The following is a 20,620-nucleotide window of genomic DNA, read 5'->3' as shown; positions in this document are numbered from 1 at the left end:
GCTGACTCCTGTTCTAAGAGAATGGAGGAAGGATAGACCACACACATGTCATGATCACCAAAGGGAGCCCTTGATGTCTGTGGCCCTGTGTTGAAAGTGAAAGTCAGTTCAGTTCAGTAGTCGTGTCCGACTCTTTGTGACCCCATGGACTGCAGCACACCTGGCTTCCCTGTCCATCACCAACTCCTGGAGCTTGCTCAAACTCATGTCCATCAAGTCGGTGATGCCATGAAATCGAAAGTGAAAACAGCACAGTTGTCTGTGTGTTTCTCCAGCCAGGTGTAGCTACAAAGATACAGGCATGAAGAGGTGGAGAATGGGATGTAATGTGTTTGTCAAACTAGGAGACATAAGGGCAAGGGAGTTGAAGGTGTTATGTGAAAGGTGGTGTTATAATTAAACAAAAGAAAGAGAGAGATTGGCTCTGGGATATCAACTGAATACCTTAGTACTTAGAGAACATCTAAGGGTGTGGATCAATGGCTAGGCAGTCCCAGTGGATTGTTGTAGTCAGCATACTAGCTGGCCTGAGTTTGAAAGGTAGGAAGTGATGGTCAGAGAACAGAGGGTTGCTGGTATTAGTAAGACTAAGGTAGTGGATGTGACCATTAGAGTGAGTGGCTGGAGTGGCTGACATTTGTGGAGGATGGGATCACCAGAGCACAGGAGATCACGTTGCCCAAGGCCAAGATGAGGGAGAATCATTTCTGTGCACTAAGTCACCAAGAATTAAGGCAGGAGTCAGGTTGGAGAGAGCGATGGGGGCACTCTCTCGTGACAATGCCAGATAGAGCCTCAGAATCACTACCAGGTCTTAGTGTAGGATGAAAAACCCACCTGTCTTCAGGACTGCGGGGGTTGAGCAAGGATTAGCAGGTAGAGGGGCTATATATACAGAGGCACAGAAGCACAATGCCACTTCTGAGAACTGTGGGTGCTCAGCATTGCTGTGATGTGATGATAGTAAAACATCACATAGTAATGGGGACTTCAGGAGGAAGGCAGAGGGACTTCCCTGGTGGTCCAATGGATGAGTTCACCTGCCAGTGCAGACTCGAGTTCAGTCCCTGGTCCAAGAAGATCCCACATGCTGCAGATCAGCTAAGCCCATGCTCCACAACCACTGAGCCCTTGTGCTGCAACTACCGAAGCCCACGCACCTAGAGCCCATGCTCTGCGACAAGAGGAGCCAGTGCAGTGAGAAGCCAGCACACTGCAATGGAGAGGAGCCACCTCCTCACCAAGCGCATCTGGAGAAGACACAGCAGAGCCAAAAAAGAAACTAAAAATAAATAAAATTCAAAGAGCAAAGAAAAAACAATGGTTGGCAGAGTTTGGAGACAACTGAGGGCTGTGAGAAGGGGAACTGACTAGAAATAACAAAAAGGATTTACTGTGGCACCAAAGACCCAAAGGACATCAGAACTCATACATTTGCATGGTTAGACAATGTTTTTCGTTCCAGAGGTCATCATACAGTAAGTGACAGAGAAAGTATGAAGGATTTTGGAAAAAAAGAATATTTTTACCCACAGACTGCTCTCTGGTAACTCTCTGTGAAACTAACGAAATAGATATAGTAGACTGCTCATTGTTCTAGACACAAGATTAATATAAAAACTTAGAAAAGAAGGAACATTCGCAACTTCCTTAGTTTTTGGCCTTGGTTTTAGTATGGAAATTGCATATTGTGGGACTGTTTCAGTTAGTATTAAACCCTAGCAATCTAGGTATTGTTATCTTAATTATAAAGATAACAGTAAAAGATAATAAATAAATATTAAAAGGTAATCTCTTTTTATTCATAGGATTTTAAGACAAAAGATGTGACTGATGATGTGAAAAATATTGTAAGATTTGTTCAAGAACACAATTCATCTCAGGGAATAAGAAATATAAAGCATATAGGTCCTTCTGGGAGGTTTACTATGAACATGCTGGTCGACATTTTCTTGGGTAAGTCAGCTGTTTTATCGTTTGAATTACATCAATTAAAAGTGAACATTAAAGAAATCATTACAGCTACATAGAAACACCTCTATTGTCTTTTCTTCAAGAATTTAAGGGCTTCAGAATAAAAACCTTTTAGAGTAGCGAAAGAAAAGCCATTTTATGCATTTTAACAGTATTTTTATATAATTTACATAAGTCACTAAAATGAGTTTTCACAAATGAAAAAGAAAATAAGGAAGCTCGTGCAGTTTCATCTGAGTGAGTGGAGTATAACTTCACTGGGCTTCTAGTTTGGGACGGCAGCTTGAGCATTAACTATCTGTCTTCTTTTTTCTTCCTTGAGGCCCTTTTAAAATAGTAGCAAAGAAATAGAAGGAGGATTCAATCCATAGCAGCATAGAGAACCAGAAAGAGACCATCATCAGATTAGAAGTTTTAAAAATCTTTTACAAAATGAATGGAAGCATATTGATAAATGGAATGAAATTCGATATATCACAGAGCAAATAAATATAGAAGAAAGTTACAGCCAAGGGACTGTCAACCAGGTGGAATGCCATTGTCACCAGGCCCCAAACCTGGGGTCTTAGAGGCCTAGGGGTAGAAGTGAAAGCAGGGGAACTCCAAATAGGAGGGGACAGTTGGAAGAAAGTCTGCTCACAGAAGAACTGCATGGAATACCAGCCTGCAACTAATTCTAGAACAAAGATAAACAAACTGCTTGAGGAGCAGAAAGACAGCCAAGTTGGGGGCCACCCAGCACATTTACCCTAAAGCAAACCTGATAACTGGACATCCCATTTTAAGGGAGGAATTTGGGGGGAAATAGATGTAGATACAAAATAATAAGAAATCCACTTAAAAAGTTTAATTTGGTCCCTGGAGAGTAAATATAAATAGACAATCAAGTAAAGACCAGAGACTTCTTTGGTGGTCCAGTGGCTAAGACTCCGTGTTCCCAGTGCAGGGAATCTGGGTTCGATCCCTGGTCAGGGAACTAGAGCCCACATGCCCTAAGTAAGAGTTTGCATGCCACAAAGAAAAAAGAGAAAGGCCAAAGAAGTAACATATTTGATCCTGGGGATAGAGATAATTTAGAAAATTATTTAGAAAATAGGCAGTACTTCTGGGGAGACAGGAAGGAGAACTCCTCCTTAGTATCTTCACAAAGACAAATAATAATAGAATATTATGGTGTCTTGGATGGTAAAGAACCCACCTGCAATGCGGGAGACCTGGGTTCGATCCCTGGGTTGGGAAGATCCCCTGGAGGAGGGCATGGCAACCCACCCCGGTATTCTTGCCTGGAGAATTCCATGGACAGAGGAGCCTGGTGGGTTGCAGTCCGTGGAGTCAGAGAGTCGGACATGACTGAGTATGGAACAGAAACAAAGACAGAGAAAGAGCTGTTAAAATTTTTAAATGATTGACAAAGTAAATTTAGTAGAAATGCTGGAAGACAACATCAAGAAAATTTTCTCAAGACCTCAGCAAAAATATATGGAAAATGTGAGAGAGAAAATACAGATCAATTCTTAGGAAATGTAAAATCTGACAAAATTTTGAAATAGGAAATAATCAAACCAACAGTAAAAGGAAATTTCTCAGAAAAGGAAAAAAGCCTTAATTAAAATGCCCACTGAGGGAGTTCCCTGGTGGTTAGGATTCGGCACTTTCACTTCCATGGTCTGGGTTCAATCCCTGGTCAGGGAACTGAGGTCCTGCAAGCTGTGTGGTGTGCCAAAATTTAAATTAAAAAAGAAAAGAAAAGCCTGCTTAATGCCGAATAAATGCTTTATAAGATGAGATTTAAGAATACCAAGAGTAAAGAGATGTTAGGGAGGAAAAGCCTTTTCTCCATTCTGTTGTAGTTAGGGAGGCAGATTAGCAAGAGAAAGGACAGATTTAATCAGATATGTAATGGGAGTTCATGGAAAATGTGACTCAAAGGAGCCGTTAGAATCAGACATAGCTACCATTTTAATAGGGGAAGGAGAGGCAGGAAGGGTTAGGAGGAAACAAATTATGGGGAGAGATAAACGGGCCCTTAGGAGAAAGATGGGGAGGTGGGGAATGTGGTCATTTTTGCAGCAATGTCTGGGTGTTGTATGGAAAGTTCTCATCTCTGATGATGAGAGTCAGTCTTCTCTGGTTGCTCCGGGGCAGGGAGGGGAGGGGGGATTTAAGACAGTTGAGTTCTTTGGGGAGTGTCTGCTTTTTGGCAGATAGATTTCAGGAACTCAGATGCCGTCTGCTCAGAATAGTTTTGATGCCATTGTGGCATATTCTGAACCTCTTCAGAGATACTCCCAAAAGCTTCAGAAAGAAAAAAACAACCAAAACCAAAAGGACATCAGATTAATGCCAGCAACCCTGGAGACTCGCAGGCAAAGAAGATGATGTGATGTATACCATAAACAGGAACAGACCCATGGGTCCAGGGAGAAGAAATCCCAGAGTCACAGTAAGCAGTCTTTACATGCGTGCTCAGTCAGTCAGTTGTGTCCAACTCTTTTCGACCCTGTGGACTGTAGCCCACCAGGCTCCTCTGTCCGTGGGATTCTCCAGGCAAGAATACTGGAGTGAGTTGCCATGCCCTTCTCCAGGGGAGCGTCCTGAAGCAGTCTGTACAGATTGTTAACAGAAAGTTGGAAAAATAAGCCCCAAGCAATATAGAGAAAGAACAAGAAATGATTTTTTTTTTTTTTTGGTTTTGATGACAGAAAAGGCCACAAATGTTACTTCTCAACAACAAAACAAGAAAGGCACTTGGAAACTCCGGGAGAAAGATTATACAAGAGAGCAGAGGTCAACTAGAAAATGAAGGAAGTGGCTGCACTTTGTGTAATTGATAAAATGTACAAAATAATCTGTCTGGGTACAGTGAACATGCTCCTTAGTTGCACAAGAGTCGGGAGTTCTAAGTGGGAAAGGAAGCTTGTCCTAATCTAAACACTGCTGATAAGTGGCAGAGTCAAGGTATAGACTTAAACAGTGGTTAGAGAACAGGACAGGATATAGTTGTTAATCCTGGTGGTGTAAGAATGAAAGTACAATAAATAAAAATAAGGACTTCCCTGATGGTACAGTGGGTAAGAATCTGCCCGCCATGGCAATGCAGGGGACATGAGTTTGATACCCGATCCAAGTAGATTCCACAATGCTGTGGAGCAGCTAAGCTCAAGCGCCACAACTAAACCTGTGCTTTAGAGCCCTCAAGCTGCAATTACTGATCCCATGTTCGCTAGAGCCTGCTCGGACCTGTTAGGGCGTAGGTTCAACCCTAGAGCCTGTGCTCCACAAGAGAAGTCACCACAATGAGAAGGCCATGCACTGCAACAAAGAGTAGCTCCGGCTTGCCGCAACTAGAGAACGCCTTCGCACCGCAGTGAAGACCAAGCAAAACCAATAAACAGATAAAAATAAAAGAGGAATGTACGGATGGCTTGGAATGACAGCAGAAGTGTGGGTTCCATGAGTGGTAACCACCAGAAGAGCTGAAAACAAGCCATTTAAAAAGTGATTGCAAAAAAAAAATAAATAAAAAGTGATTGCCTTGGGATTTCCCTGGGAGTCCAGTGGTTAAGACTCCATGCTTCCATTGCAGGGGGCAGGGGTTCAACCAGGGATTGGAGAACTAAGATCCTACATGTTGCATGGCACGGCCAAAAAAAAATTAAAAATTAAATTTTTAAAAAGTGATTGACTTGGAAAAGAGTGAGACTAGAGAGGGGAAGGGTAGAATAGAGGAATGTTGCTTTTAATTACAAACCCTCCTGTACTGTATTTTTTCCTATGTACATGTATTACTTTTAATTTAAAATCTATAAAGCAATTAAAATGAATAGCCTCCACTGGAGAAGGGAGATGGTTTGCTCAGTTTCTAAGCTGTTTCTTCTGGATCCACACATTTCTCAGGACAAAGCAGCTTTTAATGCTGGACCCCCTTTCTGGATTCTTGCCTTCTAGTTTGGGAGCATAAAGGGTTGTAGATTAAACAGTTTATTATCAGAATGATACATAATCATTCTACATTATTACATGTAGAAAACTGAAAAATACAAACTCCAGGAAAAAACTACTAATATTTTAATGTGTTTGCTCACAATCACATATTTATCATATTGAATGTATAGTTTCTATCATTTTTATTTAACAATATAAGCATTTTTAAATTTTTTTACTCTCCTGAAGTAGCTTTTAGTTTTTATTTTATCATATTGATGAAATATATTTAAACAGTTTTATTTTAGAACATATTGTGTTGGTGAAAAAGTCTGTTAGGGGTTTTCCATAACATCTTACAGAAAACCCCAAGTGAATTTTTTGGCCAACGCAGTGATTTTCTAGTGTACGTAATGCTGTGATAAATAGCCTTTTAAATGCACCTTCACCTGCATCTCTGTTTGTACCTCTCATGTAGGTTCCTAGAAAGATTGCTAAGTCAGACATTTTTCTGACACATGCTTCAGTTTCTCATCAGCTCTTGTATATTTTTAAGAAAATTGTTTATGTTTCATCCAGCTTTCTTAGTTACCCTCAGCACTAGTACTGGGTCCACATCACCCAGTCCTTTACCAGAGCAGTAGTCCTTTATGTCCAGATCACTTGGAGAAGTAAAACTTGGATCATTCAACATTTGTGACCAGAAGCCATCTGAAATTTACAGTAACATAATTATTTGAAGCTCTTAAAATAGAGCTAAAGCCTTACAAAGTATAGCTATTAATTCCAATTACAATCAATGTCACCAGCCTTCTTAACTGGTGGTGGTTTAGTTGCTAAGTCGTGTCTGACTCTTGTGATCCCATGGAACTGTAGCCCATCAGACTCCTCTGTCCATAGATTTTCCAGGCAAGAGTACTGGAGTGGGTTGCCATTTCCTTCTCCAACCTTCTTAAGTAGATTGTTATTAAAGAAAAAATAACTGTGCTTATGATTTAAAAAAAAAAAAAAGACACTTGTCATTATAGCAGCTGGGATGTAAAACCAAGTATCCAGCCTGGTATAGAGCTCTCAGTCAGCCCCCTGGGGGAGGCGGGAAGTACGTGTCCTCGTGGAATGCTATGCTCTTGGTTTGGAGTTAATATAGGTTTCATCTCTAAGGATGACAGAATGTGTAGACTTAAATACTTTGATTATAAAGGAGTAGCACTTTCATCACAGGACCAGAGATAATACTTATAAGTTGATTGTCAAAAAAATTTTTTGGAACTAGATCAACAATGCATAGTTATCCTAATATAGCAATGGTGATGTGAAGCTATTAAAGTTGACATAAACTTTGTCTTTGATTTGTTTGCTGTCATATAATTTTATAAGCTGTACATGCAACATCCTAAAATGACCAACTTAATTTTGTTGCTGTGTTTGGTCAATGCCTGTTACATAAAGAGAAGTACATGAAATTATTTTAAAATTCTACTCAAATATTCTTACTTTATGGAAATGAGTGTCTGTTTGTGCCATAGGTTTTCCTGAAGAAGAGTTATCTATCCCTTTATCCAGACCTGTCCATAAATGACTTTTATATATATATATATATATATATATACTTGACTGCGTTGGGTCTTAGTTGTGGCATGCAGGCTCTTCATTGTGGCTCATGGGCTTCGTTGCCCCATGCCGTGTGGGATCTTAGTTCCCCAAGCAGGGATTGAACCCATGTCCCCTGCACTGGAAGGCAGCTTCTTAACCACTGGACCACCAGGGAAGTCCCCATAAATGACTTTTTTTAGCTTCTTTTGTTACAGTTATGGTGAAAGGGAATGTTGCTCAATCATGTCTGTCTCTTTGGGACCCCATGGACTGTAGCCCGCCAGGCTCCTCTGTCCATGGAATTCTCCAGGCAAGAATACTGGAGTAGGTTGCCGTTGCCTTCTGTAGGGGATCTTCCCAACCCAGGGATCAAACTCGGGTCTCCTGCCTTGCAGGCAGATTCTTTTCCATCTGAGCCACCAGGGAAGCCCTCAGTTATGATATACCTATATTTACTAATGTAACTTCTTGTACCTTCTTGCCAGGGAGTAAGAGTGCAAAAATTCAGTCAGGAATATTTGGAAAAGGATCTACTTATTCAAGACACAACGCCGAAAGACTTTTTAAAAAACTGATACTTGACAGGATTTTGGATGAAGACTTGTACATCAATGCCAACGATCAGCCAATTGCCTATGTGATGCTCGGAAGTAAAGCACAAACCATACTAAATGGGCATTTAAAGGTATGATTTTTTAAATGTTGGTTTTATTATCTCCCAAAGAGTAGATAGAAATATTTCACTGTGAGTTAAAGTGTCTTTTCCTAAACTGATGAGCTGATGGACATTGAACTTATATGTACCGCCCTATATGAACATATTCTGTGCTTCTTGGTTTGGAAAGAGATCTTAAACTTGAGCCTAAGTAATGTCATACCTGCCAAAATGAATCATATGGGCTGTCAGATCATTAGATCATCATATATTCATTAAATAAACATTTATTAAAAAGCTTTTCTGTGCTCTCACTGGAAATGCAAAGATGGAGAATGGACAGCCCCTGTTCCCAAGAGACTTACTATCTACCAGACGTAACAGAAATACCCACCCCCAAGAAATGCATCTGAGCATTAAGTGAAGCCTCTGTTCGGCCACAAGCGTGCACACATCCACTGCGCTCTGTGTTTCTCTCACGAAGGTAGACTTCATGGAAACGGAAAATTCCAGCAGTGTGAAAAAACAAAAAGCATTAGTAGCAAAGGTGTCTCAGAGGGAAGAGGTGGTTAAGAAATGTCTTGGAGAACTTACAGAAGTCTGCAAATCTCTGGGGAAAGTTTTTGGCGTCCACTACTTCAATATTTTTAATACCGTCACTCTCAAGAAGCTTGCAGGTTGGTATGTGTGCGTCTCCTGTTGCACAGCATAAATGAATGGGCCAAAAGTTAATCTTGATAAAGAACTCATCAAGAGCATAAATATATCTCAGTCTTTTCCATCTCTGAATGGAAAGCTCAAACAATTTAAACTCATTCTTGAAATAAAATATATTCTTGAAGATAAACACAGTACTTTGTTCTTCAGACATATGGTATTAATATAATTTTAATCTTCTACTTTGGTTTAATGCTGCATGTTAAGATATGGATAATTGTAATTGCTGATACCAGGTGTCTCTTACTGACTTTGTGTGCATTACTTGCCTGCCTTATGTTTAACAAATTGTGCACACAGTTTTGTTCTGTTTTCATAAGGACCTTAGCTTCACATTCCTAAAACATAAGTTCCTTATGAAAAGAGATTTTGTTTTATGCTTCTCCGAATCCAGACCTAGCACATGGCTGTATCTTAAGTATTTTGTGATAAATACTTGCTGACCTGAATTATCCCCATGGCTTCAGATAGCTCCACCCAGAATTCTCTTAGTAAAGTCCCTGGAAAATAAGTTAGCCAGTAGTTGACTGACAGTGAGAGTACATTTCCTTCCATGCTCATCCTTTATAAAAACCCGTAATCACCACCTTCCCTCTCTCCCATTCCCACTCTGGCCACCATAGGTCATTATAGTATCTCATCAACTCTAAGATGCCACGTTGTTATTTTATGGACTATTGAGAAAGAAAAAAATTCTGCTAATTAAACTGTGACACAGTACTTTTATTGAAAGAGTTGTATTCTACTTTATAACATACATAACTGTGCCTCTGTGGAAAAATGCGTAAATCAAAGTAGGTTGATTTAAGTACTTGTAAAAATTCACATTCAAAGCCTGACTCTTCTGAATCTTTTTTTTGACTCAGCTGTCCTTGTCATTGTTTTTCCCTCATGTCATCAGGGATGTTAGTGATACAGCCTTTTTAGCATGTTCCACTATATCCCCCAAATGTTATCAAAATCCCCATCACCCCTTCCAGTGTGATGGTGGTATTTTCTTAATTATACCAGAAAGTTGTCCACAGACGGGCACACATCTCTTAGCAACACAAGTCATGTAAAGCATTTGGTTGTTGCCTACAAGAAACTACGAAATTGTCATCTCCTCCAGAACAAATCATTTGCTTTGTTAATGCCACATTTATTCCCCATTACTCCATGTCTGAGCTTTTTTACATTCACAGTCGTTTTCTTTTTTTAATTTTTTTTTTTTTTTTTAGCTGCACGGGGTCTTTGTTGTGGCTCAACCCCGCAGCATATGGGATCTTAGTTCCCTGACCAGGGATCAAACCCGTGTCCCCTGCCTGGGACGGCGGATTCTTAACCCCTGGATCACCAGGGAAGTCCCCACATTATTTTCTCAGTGCTCATCCCAGTCTAGTCTTTTTGAAGACGTTTCATGTGCAGTTAAACTCAACATGTGAGGGACCAGCACTGCAGTGGTGCTGTTGACTGAGGCCGCGACTACGTTCTCACGTGCGTAGCGGTGACAGCTGCTGGACAGCTGCCACCTGGCCATCTGCACTGGTAAGAAGCAGCTTGACCTCAGGAATGCCAAAATGCAAAAAAAAAGTGTGTATCTTTGAATCAATAAAATACTGTACTTTGTTCCCAGGGTCTCAGTGAAGTTTCTTAACTGGACTCCTTAACTCCATATGTAAACATGATACTCGTTTTAATCTTCTAAGTACTCTTTAAAGCTCCAGCAGTTCTTCAGATAAAGTACAAACTCTATCAGGGATTTGCATTTCTTTGTTTTTTGTTTTTTTTTTTTGCCACACCCCGAGGCATATAGGACCCTAGTTCCCTGACTAGGGATCAAACACTCACCTGCTGCAGTAGAAACACAGAGTCTTAACCACTGAACCACCAGGGAACCTGCAGGGATCGGCATTTCTCCTTGCCTCCCTTTCTCTTCTACTAACCCCCTGGTCTGTCCCACAGGTCTGTTCTTTTTCCTCTAAATGTAGAAATGATGTGAGAATCACGGATTTGAAATCCACCCTTTGCTCAGCTCCAATATGTGGGGATTACTCACTTGCTCCCCATAGCCAGCGCATCAATAAATCCTGCAGACCTAGCCTCCAAAACATGTCCGAATCTGCTTCTTCTCTCCATCTAGTTTGAAGCATGCTCACTTGCACCTGCAGCAGCTTCCTCGAGGCTCCAATTTCTCCTCTTTCCCTTACAGTCCATTTTGCATACAGCAGCCAGAGTGGTATTTACAACGACAAACATGTCTAGCTGTAAGACTCATGTGCCTTCTGTGCTCAGAGGACTCTTAACAGCCTACTTGCCTCGCCCACGTGCAGAAAGGCTGGAGGAAGGACAGGTTTGGGTTGAGGGGGAAGTGAAAATTCATTTGAGGCCTTCCTGAGCAGGGGATGCAAGTCAGGAGTGCAGGGGAGAAGTCTGAAGTGGAAGGAAGCACAAATGTGGACCTTCTCTACAAACAAAGGATCCCCATAATTGCAACTAGACTCATCTTTGTAATGCAAACAGTGGGTGAGAGCAAAGACCGGATACCCCCCTCCACTCTGCTCCCCTCAACGTCCTAGACCCCCTCCCGTTCTCTGCCCTGACCAGCACCTTTGCTGCTGGAATGCGATGGTGGGCTCCTCCCCTCTGGGCCTGTCTGCTGCCTCCATTGGCACTAGCTGCCTTTTTAGAAAATTGGCCTGTGTACCCAGCACTCTGCAGTCAGTTGGCACTTAACACACAGGCGCTGAATGGGTGAATGAGTATAAATCCAGTGGGTTTTCTCTGGGTGGTAATTTAAATTTCTAATTTTATGTCCATGTACAGAATCTTTATCTTCTGATCCTGAGGTTTTGCTTCAAATTGATGGTGTTACCGAAGACAAACTGGAAAAATATGGTGCTGAAGTGATTCCAATATTACAGAAATACTCTGAGTGGACATTGCCAGGTTCGGTATACAGCCAAATATGTGTTTTTCCAAAAGCCTCTTTTAATGTTAAGCAATGCCTCTCACTGGATTAGAGTTGTGTGGTTTCTGGGTTGTGTCAGTGCTTCCTACACCTCCTCACACTGACATCCAAGTGCTCCGAGCAGACCCCACTGGGGTGCCAGGCACTTCATAGAGAGCACGGTGCTTAGGTCCCCGGGGGTCCAGTTAGCAGACCTGTGATAGGACCCAATGGAAGGCCTGCGGGCCCAGCATTTGTTGATCTGTTAGAGCAAGCGCCTGAGGACCCTGGAGCCCCCGGGTGCCGGTTGCGGGTTGGTCAGCGTCCGCCTCTGATCCTTGGCAGGCCACGAGTATCCGTTCCATGTTTCACTTTCCTTATCTGAGGAAGGAACTTGTTATCCGACAAGCATGTCTAAAGATTAAGTTGAAATGTTTTGGAAAATGAACATGTAACTGGAACGCCTGAGCCTCCAACTGTCTCTAGCGCTGAAGGGCTGCCCAAGCGAGTGCATCCTTAATGGACGCTCCCAGAGGCTGCGTGAGGCCTGTCGTGTAGCACCTCTAATTACGGAGCTCATCACTTGTACTTCTCACTACAAGCCATAGGAAGCGTGGATGCAGGGAAAATCGAGAACAAAGACTGTGTTGTGGGCGATAGGTCAGGTGCAGAAGTCGGGTGCCTGCCTCCAGGGTATTGTGATGCATACGAGCCAAGTGAACCGTTCTGTGACTCCACAGAAGTCCTTCCCAGGGCTGAGGGAAATGGTAGTGGGGTGAGACATGAGCGAGTCGCGTTCTGTCTCTCCACAGTCATTTTTATCCCTTGGCACGATGCAGAAGAGTCAGGTTCTTGTTGATTCTTCTGTACGGTAATTATTCTATAAAAGCCTTACTCCAGACACATTGAACTCTTGGTGGGAACTTAACGCTTGGTTAGTGTAGCATCTTGTTTGGAAGGGTATTTTACCCACATCAGACAGGGCAGCTCTGCAGAAATCACCAGTGATGACCACTCCCACCTACTGAGGGAGAGATGCTGAGCCAAGAGCTTTGCCCATTTTGTGTCATTCAATCCTTCCTTATACACCTGTTTTATTTTTGACCATGCCATGCAGCTTATGGAATCTTAGTTCCCTAACCAGGGACTGAACCCAGACCCATGGGCAGTGAAAGGGCAGAGTGGTAACCACTGGACCACCAGGGACTTCCCCACGCCCATTTTGGAGGTGGAAATGGGCAAGGCTTTTCATTTTCCTGAAGTCCCACAGCTGGAATGACTGCGCTCTTCACCCTTCCTACTATGCCCTTCCTACCATTCAGTGAGGCAGGGTAGCCTGAGGGTAAACCAGGCCAGCCAGGAAATACCTTCAGAAAATGAAGACCCGTTTGAGATCACTGTTGGTGGGGAGATTTCAGGCTCTGGGAATTCTTTGGGTTGCAAATACCTATGGAAATTACCATCTTCTTTGCAAATGTGTGCTTTGTACAGGCCCATTTCCTGCATAATATGTGAACTGTTCACAGCTGTTATGCAAAGAAAAGTAAAATACAGTCTAGAATTTTCTGACACTCACTACTAAGTAATTATCACTCTAAAGATGAGGTGCGAAGATAGTCATGTTTTCCTTACATTGGGCTTGTCTTTTTCAGCATATGTAAACTAATAAATTGTCTTTTAGTTAGCACTTTTACTTTTCAGAGAGCTTAACAGGATTAATGGCACAAACAATAGCAGGGACTTAGGCTGCAGAGAGTGAGCTAATAAACCTGATGTCTCTAGTTAAGTTAGAGAGCATCACACATTTTCTTAATGAATTCCAACCCCCATTCTTTAAAACTGAATTGCCATTGACGACTTTGGGGCTTTGTGAAATAAAAGAAGAGCACGGTTCTTGTGGGATGGTTGAACCCAAGTGGCGGGATGCTCCAGGAAAGCAGCAGGGCCTCAGCTGCACTGCACCCTGTACTGTGTGTCTGCACGCAGACTGTCATCAGCATGGCATCATCAATACATGTCTGCATTGTCCGTTTGTAGCTGAGGACTCCTCCCCACGGAGAAGCCCCTCCAGCAGCAGAGGCACTGGAAAAAACACCCCTGAGGAGTCGGATGAGGAAGCACCCATATCTTCTCACTACTTTGCAAATAAAACCAGAAACGAAAGAAAGAGGAAAAGGATGCCAGCCTCCCAAAGAGCCAAGAGGAGAAGAACTGGTTTCAGTGGTTCCAGGACGAAAGGGTAAGTTCTACCACCTTGTCTGCAGTGTCAGGTGGAAGGGAGAAGGATAGAAGGGAGCAGGGCTGCCCTGCTTTGCCTTGAGGTGTTCATTAAAATAAGCCATTGTTCAGTGTTGCCTGGTCCAACTCGTGGAGTCAGGATTAAGCTTTCATTCAAAACAAAAATTTTTTTTTGTTTCAGATTTTTATCATATCTGCTCCTAGGTTGACTATCACTGAAGTTTTCTAGTTTGTAAAAAAGCTTCTCCAATTTTGACCTTACGTTCAAGGGGGGAAAAAAAGGTTTTTTATTTTTGACACTTGCACTGAAGAAACTTTTCCACCTAAAATACCGTAAACCGTATTGTTGTTGTTTAGCTGCTAAGTCATGTCCGACTCTTTGCAACACGATGGGCTGTAGCCCACCAGGCTCCTCTGTCCATGGAATTCTCCAGGCAAGAATACTGGAGGTGGGTTGCCATTTCCTTCTCCAGGGGATCTTTCTGACCCAGGGATCAACCCACATCTCCTGCTTGGCAGGCAAATTCTTTACCACTGAGCCACCAGGGAAGCCCGTAAGTCACACACTAGCTGAATAAACAAAAGGGTTTTGTTTCCTCACGACTCTTATGATCCCGCCAGTACTTGCTACACCGCTTTTATTGCTGTAGCATCTGCAGGGCGTCCACCTGGAGGCCCCGCACAACCCCTGTCATTCAGTAACAGCCAGGAGGCCAGCCTCCTGAGCTTAGCAGGGCAGCAGAGAAGAGGTGACGACTAGAACCCCCCCAGAGGTCAGTCCAGCCCTGCCATCTCCCTGTCCCCATGTCTGCCTGGCCCCCGGGCTGGGACGCCCCAGCGTTGGGGTGCTCCCTGCTCACCAAGGCGGAACACAGCCTCGCCTTCAGGTCCGGGGTGACGATCTGAACAGCATTTGTATTTCTTCATCATTGCCCTGCTCTTTCCCGTCTTCTGCCGTCACCTTCTAGGTCAGGTCTGGTGGGCTGGCGACCGTCCCGTCGGTGTTAACAGAAACATCGGAAAAGGGAACTCAGTAAACTTATGCAGGCTATCGTGTTTTCCTCTTGCAGTTTTTCTACCTCTTTTCCTTCCGGGTTAATAAAGACCAAAAATTGAGTGGGGAAGAGAAAAGAAAGCAGTGTTAGCAAGCTGTCATTTTCTCCTTAAGTCGACAAACATCTTGTATGTGCTAATCCTTCTGTCGGGGGACAGAAATTAAAGACATTGGTAAATATTAGTTTAACTTTGTGGGTTTTATTTATCTATTTTAATTCTATTTAAACTTTAAACTTCACCCATTTATCCTACACCCCACCCCATCCATGCCTCTTGCAACCACCACACCAGTCTGTTCTCTGCATCTATGAACTTGGTTTAAATATTCATATGTATTTAGGTTCCATCCATGAGAGAGATCATAGAGTATTTGATTTATTTCATTTAGCCTCACGTCCTTGAGGTCCACACATATTGTCGCAACTAGCAGGATTTCATTCATTTTTATGGCTAAATAATTTCTGTGGGTTTTGATGTGCAAGTGACCCACCAATGCCCTTCTGTGGGGACGTTTTCTTGATTTCTTCACTTATTTCCCCATTTTGGGAAAGACTTCTTTCCTCAGGCGATCGCACAGGGTAGAAGACCTTACGAGGCCTCTGTCCCACTTCCTGGGACTTACGCTGAGGACACTGGGGCTTCCTGACGCTTCCCCCGGGGAAGGCGTGTGCAGCCCTGGCCTGGTCCCCATCTCACCGATGGGGCCGGACACAGGCTCACCCGGGCCTGCCCGGAGCACTTTCACTGCTGCACATGGTCCACGGAGATTCCATCGTGACCTCCTCCTGCTGCCCTTTAGAACAAAGCAGAGCACTGTCTCCCTTAGTGTTGCCGCAGCTGTTGTTTTTCAGAGGGAAGCACTTTGCCCTGTGGCCTGGAACCTAAGCTACTAAGGGCCTTCCCTGGTGGCTCAGTAGTAAAGAACCGGCCTCCAGTGCAAGAAATGCAGGTTGGATCCCTGGGTCGGGAAGATCCCCTGGAGAAGGGAATGGCAACTCACTTCAGTATTCTTGCCTGGAGAATCCCATGGACAGAGAAGCCTGGTGGGCTACAACCTGTGGGGTGTCGCAAATACGCCTTAGTGACTGAACACAGCAGCACAGAGAAACTCACACTTGTCCCAAAGCCAGCACAGTTTCGATGCTGGTTTTTAATTAGCCTGTGTGTTTACGGCAGGATTCTTTTTAGTCCCTGCTGGCGAAAAGCAGCCAGTTGTGTCATACTGCTTTACCCCGTAGCAGCCTCGCTGTCTCCTTGCCCAGTTCTCCACATTTCCACTGACCCCCTCTGCAAGGTGGTGGCTCCCCACGTGTCCGGGCCGCTCACCTGCCTGGGGCCCCGAGCGGCCACGGGATCAGCGTGGCTTCCTGCCAGTGCCCTCACCTCCCCACCCTGCCCTCAGAGTTTCACATCTTCTGAACAACACACAATGAACTGGTTGTGTTCTGGGCCCTGAGTGGGAGTGAAATGGATGGCTCTGGTGAAAATGGAGGCTGCTGTTGGCAGATTCATTCTGTAAATCAATATCAACAACAGGTTTTCTCTCGGGGCTTAATTTCTCAGCAGGAAATCAGCATAGGGAGATGTAAGGCTGCTTCTCTGCTAGTTTTAGCAGATCTTTACCAGTTCTGCAGTAGAACTGCCCTCGAGCAAGAGTTTTAAAATGTTGAAAAACCACTTTTCACTCAGCCCCACTGAAATATCATCAGCAGACTGATGGCCCTGATACCAGGCCCTCTGAGGCCACTTGGGTGCCCTGATGACCAGGAATTAACACGGGGCAGGAATTCAGCCTGGCTGCAAAGCGACGGGAAATACTGGTTTAGGGACAGGCTTCTATGGCAAATGCTGCCTGCTGTTAGCCTTGTAAACACACTGGCCCTGTGATTTTTTTTTTTTTAACAGTTTATCCGGTGGGGAGAGAAAAGCTGTTATCTTCAGATCAGTGGGGGAAGTGAGGAGCTGGAAGGCCTCTGTAGTAGACTGTGGCAGGGGCTCCCCAACCTGTTTTAAAGGCAGCGAGTGTGAGCTGAGAGCAGGCGGACCTTGGAGTGTAGACAAGCGAGCGAGCCGCTGGCAGCGGGGTCCGATGAAGACACGGCGGCCCCAAGCTGCTCCCGCCCGGGAACCGCGTCTGCAGCCTGCCCAAGACTGGCGGGCTGTGGGAGTGCAGTGATTCCACCACACCCGTTGTCCAGGCACTGGGGCCTTAAGACGAGGTGCTGCCACTTTTCTGTGTGGTTGGAGTAGCTGGGGAATGTGAGTCTCAGCTCAGATGTCTGGAGGGATGGGTGGAAAGAAGGGAGAGGAGAGAGAAGGCACCTGGGGTTGGGCTCAAGTCAGAGAGTCCTTGACATGTTAGGAAGACACGTCTAGGACAGGTTTGTGTAAAAGGCAGCAGTCCTTTATTCCTTGAATTGTAAAGGAAACTTACCTCACCCCAGGGCCATCATAGGCCAAAAATGCAGAGACATGTCATACCAAGGAAAAGTTTGGATTATAAAGTGCATGCAGGTTAAAGGGCTTCCCTGAGGGCTCAGTGGTGAAGAACCTGCCTGACAAGCAGGAGAAACGGGTTCGATCCCTGGGTCGGGAAGATCCCCTGGAGAAGGAAATAGCATCCCACTCCAGTATTCTTCCCTGGAGAATCCCATGGACAGAGGAGCCCGGTGGGCTACAGTCCATAGGGTTGCAAAGAGCTGGGACACGACTGAGCAATTAAACCACAATAATGCAGGTTAGGAGAAAAATGACTGTTCACTTTTGGTTTTATTTGACATTTTAATTTTCTTTTCTTTGTCACATTTTAGGGGGTCCAGCACATGCCGAAGGATGCCTTCTAAAACTAAACCCTCCAACATAATCGGACCCAGTTCCACTTTGCATGCTTCTCAAGCAGCATCAGGAGTCAGTAGGAAATTGGGCATTATGGCTCCACCAAAGCCTATAAATAGACCGTTTCTGAAGCCTTCATATGCATTTTCATAACAACCAAATCTCAATGTACATAGATCTCATTTCTTGTTTGTCAGCATCTGACCATCTGTGAATATAAAGCTGTTAGTTTCGTTATACCATTTGTAAATTTTTACCCGTATCTATTAATATTTAAATAAATGCTCGGGGTGACAGTTCTGGTTTTTAAAATAAACATTTTCTTATTTTTTTTTGAAACACATGCACAGTTTGCTGCCGCTGCAAATGCTGTGGCCATTGTTTCTCAGAATGTCTGTCCCAGCAGCTGAATCATCTCAGTGAGAGAAATCTTAAGCACGACATGAAACACAGAAGCCAGAGGGAAAGATTCAAACGGGACAGCATGAAACTATAAAACTTTATGTAGAAGACAACATAAGCAACATTAAAATATAAATGACAGAGAAAAAAGGGAAGAAAATGCATGACACAGGGTTCATATCCATAATATATAAAGAGTACCTGTAAATCATTAAGAGAAAAAAAGACGAGCTAGTAGAAAAATGAGAAAGGATGTGAATAAGCTGTTCTCGGAAGAGGAAATGCAAACAGCCCACAAATATGTGAAAAATGCTCAATCACTCGTGTTTAAAATATCAATTAGAACAATAAGTTGCCATTCGTTTGCCTATGAAATTGTCAGCCCTAGATGATAAACCTGGGGTCTGCAAGAGAAGGGTCAGAAGTTCTCTGTGAAAACATGTATTAATACTGGTGTCTTCCTTTAGCATCAAAGAAGCCTTACTTGTCAGGACCCTCCCTGAACTGGCTGATCAGCCAGAAAGTCTTACAGCAGGATTTTGACACCTCTTTTCTCAGTTCCAGCCCTTTATTTTTGGAGACATCTTTTCTCAGCTATCATGTAACTTTGGTGACACCTGTTGGGTACCTCACTTCTTGACCTCTGTTAAGAGGATAGCTGGGGAACCCTTCCCTGGGCCAAACTTGTTGAAGAAGGAGTTGGCTGGGAGTCTGTGGCCTTGGCCTGGAGACGATGCTGAGGCCGACCCTGCCCTGCACCCACCTGAGGGGTCACCCTCAGAGCTGCATGCCTACCCCCTGCCACTAAGGCCTTGGGCCTTCAGTTAATGGAGGAGACTGGAAGGCAGAAGTCTGCTGAGGGCCATGCCCTGTTAGCTCCAGATGCCTCCCGGAGCTGACCTTTTTCAGAAACCACTTTTCGGGCAAGTCCTGACTCAGTTGGCCAGAAGAGCCTCCTCGGGGTGAGAGGAGGAAGTGGAGAACAAAGCAGCCAGTGGTCTGGACTGCAGGGTTCATGTTGCTGGCCTGAGGCCTCCATGGAGAGCTGGCTGTGCACGTGGGCATCTGGCAGTGGTGGCACCTTCCACCTGCAGCAGCTCTGGCTTCGGGGACAGAGGGGATGAGGGGGCAGCCTCCATGTGGAGTGTGCCACACACTGGGCTGCTTCCCAGCTGACTTCACTCACTCATTCAGTCCTCTACTGGGCACCTCTGTCCGAACTCTGAGCTAATTGTCCCCTCCGCAGTGCCCACTCTGCCTTCAGGGGCTCCCAGGGCAGTGGTGGGGAGGGAACAGGGGAAGGTGGTTGCCTGGGGGTGCCAGGGTCAGTGCAGAGGCTTTGAGCACCACCCACACCTGTCACCAAGCTCAGAGGAGGAACTCCCTGCAGGAACCTGGGGCCTAGGGACCTCAGGCTAGCCTGGGGTCGAGGGGCAGAGGCAGGTCCCACACCCACCTCGCCACCTCGTTCAAAATGCTGGGTTGGCACAGGTTCTGGTCAATTTCTCAGTCCCCAGGAGCAGCCACAGGAGATGCAGGCAGCCTCCTTAAATTCTTCCTGGACCTCCCAGAAAACAGCTGTGTTCATACAGGGCAACCTCAGAACAGAAGCACACAGGCTTTCTCTGAACCAAAACTGGGACCTCTGGCAGAAAGCAAAGCTGCTTCAGGCCAGGTGCTGGGAGGGGTCCTCCATGAGGTCCTCCCACCACCTGGGAGGAGGGGAGCGGACAAGTCCACAAAGGAGTTGCAGCCTCGGACCCTTCCCCGGCCCACCCTCCCCAGGTACAGGTGGGCCTGAGGGTGGGGGGCCAGTGCTGGGGCCTCATCATCACCCTGCGGGAAGGCACAGGACAGACTGGAATCTGACTGCCCCGCTGTGTACATACCTTCCCTGGCCCCTCCCCAGGAGCACTCCCTCCAGAGAGCTGACAGGTCCTTGCTTCCCTCCAAGGACAGGAGCCCTCTTCCTCACTGAAAGAGAACAAATGTGGAGAGCCCAGTCTATGCTGAGGGCTGTTCAGGCATTTTCACACAATTTAATGGTCTCCTTTAATCCCTCAGCTCTGACACTTTGGCCCCCTGAGGTGAAAGGCTAATTCCTTGGAAAAGAGCCTGATGCTGAGAAAGAGCGAGGGCAAGAGGAAAAGCGGACAACAGAGGACGAGATGGTTGGAAGCATCACCAACCCAATGGACATGAGTTTGAGCAAACTCCAGGAGATGGTGAAGGACAGGGAAGCCTGGTGTGCTGCAGCTCATGGGGCCGCAAAGAGTTGGACAGGACTGAGTGACTGA

At 44.9% G+C, this 20,620-nt stretch overlaps 1 protein-coding gene across 4 annotated transcripts in view; it reads left to right on the top strand.

The window, feature by feature from the left end:
• Positions 1-18,215, top strand: part of BLM (BLM RecQ like helicase) — an 86,917-nt gene extending 68,702 nt beyond the window's left edge. For 2 of the 4 annotated variants that reach the window (XM_061158758.1, XM_061158757.1), the window contains exons 17-22: positions 1,809-1,956; positions 7,977-8,176; positions 8,631-8,823; positions 11,669-11,791; positions 13,830-14,031; positions 17,897-18,215. In XM_061158758.1, the coding sequence (XP_061014741.1) occupies positions 1,809-1,956; positions 7,977-8,176; positions 8,631-8,823; positions 11,669-11,791; positions 13,830-14,031; positions 17,897-18,074 (1,044 nt within the window). In that variant the 3' untranslated portion in view covers positions 18,075-18,215. Of the gene's footprint in view, positions 1-1,808; positions 1,957-7,976; positions 8,177-8,630; positions 8,824-11,668; positions 11,792-13,829; positions 14,032-17,896 lie in introns of those variants that run through there. The other 2 variants (XM_061158760.1, XM_061158761.1) reach the window with 2 other exon arrangements.
• The last annotated feature ends 2,405 nt before the right edge of the window (positions 18,216-20,620 follow it).

This window comes from Dama dama, chromosome 13 (assembly GCF_033118175.1).
Source record: "Dama dama isolate Ldn47 chromosome 13, ASM3311817v1, whole genome shotgun sequence".
Lineage (NCBI taxonomy): Eukaryota > Metazoa > Chordata > Mammalia > Artiodactyla > Cervidae > Dama > Dama dama.
This window is presented reverse-complemented; position numbering and strand designations above follow the sequence as displayed.